At 50.5% G+C, this 5,000-nt stretch overlaps 1 protein-coding gene across 4 annotated transcripts in view; it reads left to right on the top strand.

Moving 5' to 3' along the window:
• prkar1b (protein kinase, cAMP-dependent, regulatory, type I, beta) overlaps window positions 1-5,000 on the top strand; it is a 60,081-nt gene that overhangs the window by 41,802 nt on the left and 13,279 nt on the right. For all 4 annotated transcript variants that reach the window (XM_027009158.2, XM_027009159.2, XM_027009160.2 and 1 more), the window contains one exon: window positions 2,464-2,524. In XM_027009158.2, the coding sequence (XP_026864959.1) occupies window positions 2,464-2,524 (61 nt within the window). The remainder of the gene's footprint in view (window positions 1-2,463; window positions 2,525-5,000) is intronic.

Below are 5,000 nucleotides of genomic sequence, written 5' to 3' on the forward strand. Positions count from 1 at the left end.
CAGGGGAACAATGTAGCTCTCTCTTTTTCTGTCTTCCTCTCTCTCTTTCTCCCTTTTTCCCTCTCTTTCTGCCTGTCTGTCTGTCTGTCTCTCTCTCTCTCTTGCAGGTACAAATAAGCTAGACAGGGCCAAGGTGGGTTCCACAGCCAGTACTAACCCTAGCTAGGAGCTAGTATGTATTTACTTACATCTTACATAAGCTTCATCTCAACAACAATGTCATGTAAACACGCAAATGCATATACACATGCACATATACATGTTTTCTGAACTCACATACTGCAAATGTTGGGGAAGATTTTTAGAGTTCAATTATGCAGAGCTGCAGTTAATTAAGGCAGTGACTGAGTTTGTGTGTGTGTGTGTGTGTGTGTGACAAGTTATATTTGCTGTGAGTGAGGAGCTGTTTGTGTGTGCCTGTGTATGTTCACATTGCATTGTGTTTATATTTACCTCTTAGACTTTGTGTGTGTTTCACCACATTGTTGAGCTTAGTAAGTGCAGACTGGCTGTAGCCTGGTCTTGGCTGCAGGAGTGACCTTGGCCCTGTCTAACCCCCTGTGCTCTGGACAGCCCTGGGCAGCATGGAGGCCTCAGCTGCATGCCAGAGAGCACACACACAGCCTGCTGGATATTACACACACAGTCCATTGTCCCAGTCACCTTCACACAATACCCACTCTGTTGGGCCTTAGGCGTTTGAACTGAAACACACACACACACACACGTTGCTCCTGTGAGGGTGTGAGCTTGCTTTCCCTGGGGGTTTAACGTCTCTGTTTTGTTCGCTGCGTTTGGACTCCACCTGAGTGTCACGCGCCCAGCCCTGGACCTGATCAGCACCAGTCTAAACCCCACGTAGCCTGTTTGGACGGGCCAAATGTATCCAGTTTATGGGAGAAATGTAAGCAAATTAAGCCTCAGAGCTCAGCTCAGGAGGTCTGCTCTGCGCCTTCTGCTTCCATTTATATATTTTGTGTCAAGCAGCGAATGCCTCGGTTGATAGATGGACAGTTTTTAATCTTCAAACTAAATTTCCTTTACTGCTCCCTTACTTGTATGTCTGTGTGTGTGTGTGTGTGTGTGTGTGTGTGTGTGTGTGTGTGTAGATGTATTATATATATATATATATATATATATATATATATATATATATATATATATATATATATATATATATATATATATATATATATATATAATATAATATATCTACACACACACACACACACACACACACATTATATATATATATATATACATACATATACACATACACACACACAATACAATACAAATATGTACTCTCACACGTACTCCTGAGGAGAAGAGTTGTAAAATGCAATTAGTTTATTTAAAACAGAAAATGATTCATGGACGTGGTGGACGTGTGTGATTGTATATGTGTATGTTTATGGATGTGTATGTTTGTGGATGTGTGTGATTGCGGACGTCTGTGATTACGGACGTCTGTGATTGCGGACGTGTGTGATTGCGGACGTGTGTGTGTTTGCTGATGTGTGTGTGTTTGCTGATGTGTGTGTGTTTGCTGATGTGTGTGTGTTTGTGGCCATACCTGCTGCCACCTTTACCTGGCCCTTTCCTGCTGTGCAGCGCCGAGCGAAAGCGAGCCGACCGCGAGGAGTGAAAAGCGACTGTAAGCCAAACTGTGGGAAGGAGGCTGAAAAAAGGGGGAAAAATTCCTTTAATCAGTATGTTTACACTCTTGCGTTAGTGCATTGCTCACTGGGGAAAAGTTCCCTCCTTTTAAGAAAATCTGAAATTATATTAAATTAGAGGCAGCACTCCCAAAGTCAAAGACACTCGTGGTAAGTGTATCATTCCCATATGCAAACAAGTCCTCACTCAGAAGACTGGAGCCTCCCTGCTTACTCCCGTAGCACATAGCCCTGCTGCACCTCACTCGCTCGCCCAACTTTTCTCTCTTCCTCTCTTCTCTTTCTGACAATCCTGCTCGTTCTGTCTCAGCGGTGCTCAGAGTGAAAAGATGAAAGGGGCAGACAGAGCTTCCCTCTGGGTTGAGACTTGTCAGGAGGGACCTGCCCTTCATCATTATGTATGGGGAAAGTCCCCCTCCCAGGAAGGCCACACACACCTACCCGCACACGCGCCCACCCCACGCACCACCGCACATGCACGTTCACACTGAACATGTTGCACACACCTCGCACATGCCGGCGTGCCATGCACACACACACCCAAGCACACCGCACACACACACATGCACCCTGTACATACATGCATGCGCACCACACTGCACACGCAAGTATAAAAGTGCACACACACGTATGCATGCGCTATCACACACACACACACACGCACACACACATGCACGCACACACACACACACGCACGTGCGCGCATTAGGACCCCGACTTCTGACATTAAAACTATATAGTTACTTAAGGCCTAATGCATATCCTGCTACTCCTGTCTCTGCAGGGCAGCACATTGAGGAAGAGGAAGATGTATGAAGAGTTCCTGAGTAAGGTTTCTATCCTCGGTGAGTGTCATTCATGCATTCAGTTCTTTCAGTGTGCTGACGCCCTCCACACAAACTCCCGCACACTGAAGGGGAGATTCAGCCAAGTGCTCCTCACTTGTAGAAAAACTGAATGATCCAAAAAACACAAAGTGCAAGGCTCTGATAAAGTGCAAGGCTCTGATAAAGTGCAAGGCTCTGATAAAAGTGCAAGGCTCTGATAAAGCCCTTCGTTTGTGTAATAAAACACCTTTTTGTATGAATCCTTCCTTCAAGCAGTGTTCCCTTGTCTCCTCAAACAAGTCTGAACTCACCTGAGAATTAGCCTTGAACATATAGCCCTCAAAGCCAGTGGAATTAGTTTTTTAAGTAATTATATTAAACTATCCGAGTCAAAGCGTAGACAAACCTTGCACCATGTTTGGATGCATCGGCCTTCAGATGTTCATCTGAAATTAACCTGTTTTCTGTTACAACATGGAGTTTTTGAGAAAAACGTCACCTCCTTGCTAGCTGCACATGCAGTGGTACCTTGGATTGTGCCAGCTGGGGGTTTGCACGCTCCCATTAGCCAGCTGCCGCACACGCCGCAGACCTGAGCAGTGCACTGGCTGCTGGGAGTCTGACATACTGTCTGAGGGGTTCGCCTGTCGACAGGTTCCGTATCCCAGCCCCGAGCCCCACGCATCAGAGCTGATGCCCCCAGCAGCGGCCTGGTGAAGCAATGGAGCAAGAGAGGGGAGACGAAGCAAACAAACAAACAAGCAAGCCAACCAACATCTGTAAAAATGCAAAACACAAACATGCCCCAGCTATTTCATCCTCAAATGTCTTAACGTTTATAATCATTCAAGCACAAATGTTATAAATCAGAAACTTTTCCTATCATCTCACTCCTATGAAGAGTTCATATGATGTAAATCGCTAGATTATTCACCAGTAAGACAAGCCCAGGCCATGAATGCAGCCTTCAAATGCTAAAAATGCAGCAAGCATCAGTGCTCTTGCTAGACACACACACCCATCTATGCATTCCAGTGCTCATGTTAGTGAGGTAACTGGTCTAAACAGGTGTTTGTAATCTAGGAGAACAGACTAGAAGCAAGGTTCATCTTTTGTCATAACTCCTCCTTGCCCTGCACTAAAAGACATTTCAGTTAACCTCTCTGTTGTAGCTATGTTAAAGAAAGCAGACTGGGATTACATGGTACAGCACCTCCACTAGAGCATGGGTGTGGGAGAGTGGGGGTGTAGGGGATGTGGTAGAGTGGGGGTGTGGGAGTGTGGGAGAGTGGGGGTGTGGGAGTGTGGGAGAGTGTGGGGGTGTGGTAGAGTGGGGGTGTGGGAGAGTGGGGGTGTGGGAGTGTGGGAGAGTGTGGGGGGTGTGGGAGAGTGGGGGTGCGGGAGAGTGGGGGTGTGGTAGAGTGGGGGTGTGGGGGTGTGGTAGAGTGGGGATGTGGGAGAGTGGGGGTGTGGGAGAGTGGGGGTGTGGGAGTGTGGGAGAGTGTGGGGGTGTGGTAGAGTGGGGATGTGGGAGAGTGGGGATGTGGGGGGTGTGGGAGAGTGGGAGAGTAGGGGAGTGGGGGTGTAGGGGTGTGGGGGTGTGGGAGAGTGTAGGGGAGTGGGGGTGTAGGAGAGTGGGGGTGTGAGGGTGTGGGGGTGTGGGAGAGTGTAGGGGAGTGGGGGTGTAGGAGAGTGGGGGTGTAGGGGTGTGGGGGTGTGGGAGAGTGTAGGGGAGTGGGGGTGTAGGAGAGTGGGGGTGTGGGGGTGTGGGAGAGTGGGAGAGTGTAGGGGAGTGTGGGGGTGTGGGAGAGTGTAGGGGAGTGGGGGTGTAGGAGAGTGGGGGTGTGGGAGAGTGGGGGTGTGGGAGAGTGGGGGTGTGGGAGAGTGGGGGTGTGGGAGAGTGTAGGGGAGTGGGGGTGTAGGAGAGTGGGAGAGTGTAGGGGAGTGGGGGTGTAGGGGTGTGGGGGTGTGGGAGAGTGTAGGGGAGTGGGGGTGTGGGGGTGTGGGAGAGTGGGGGTGTCGGAGTGTGGGAGAGTGTAGGGGAGTGGGGGTGTAGGAGAGTGGGGGTGTGAGGGTGTGGGGGTGTGGGAGAGTGTAGGGGAGTGGGGGTGTAGGAGAGTGGGGGTGTGGGGGAGTGGGGGTGTAGGAGAGTGGGGGTGTGGGGGGTGTGGGAGAGTGGGAGAGTGTAGGGGAGTGGTGGTGTGGGGGTGTGGGAGAGTGTAGGGGAGTGGGGGTGTAGGAGAGTGGGGGTGTGGGAGAGTGGGGGTGTGGGAGAGTGGGGGTGTGGGAGAGTGTAGGGGAGTGGGGGTGTAGGAGAGTGGGGGTGTGGGAGAGTGGGGGTGTGGGAGAGTGTAGGGGAGTGGGGGTGTAGGAGAGTGGGGGTGTGGGAGAGTGGGAGAGTGTAGGGGAGTGGGGGTGTAGGGGTGTGGGGGTGTGGGAGAGTGTAGGGGAGTGGGGGTGTAGGAGAGTGGGGGTGTGGGGGTGTGGGAGAGTG

The sequence above is a fragment of the Electrophorus electricus genome, chromosome 1 (assembly GCF_013358815.1).
Source record: "Electrophorus electricus isolate fEleEle1 chromosome 1, fEleEle1.pri, whole genome shotgun sequence".
In the NCBI taxonomy this organism is placed as follows: Eukaryota; Metazoa; Chordata; class Actinopteri; order Gymnotiformes; family Gymnotidae; genus Electrophorus; species Electrophorus electricus.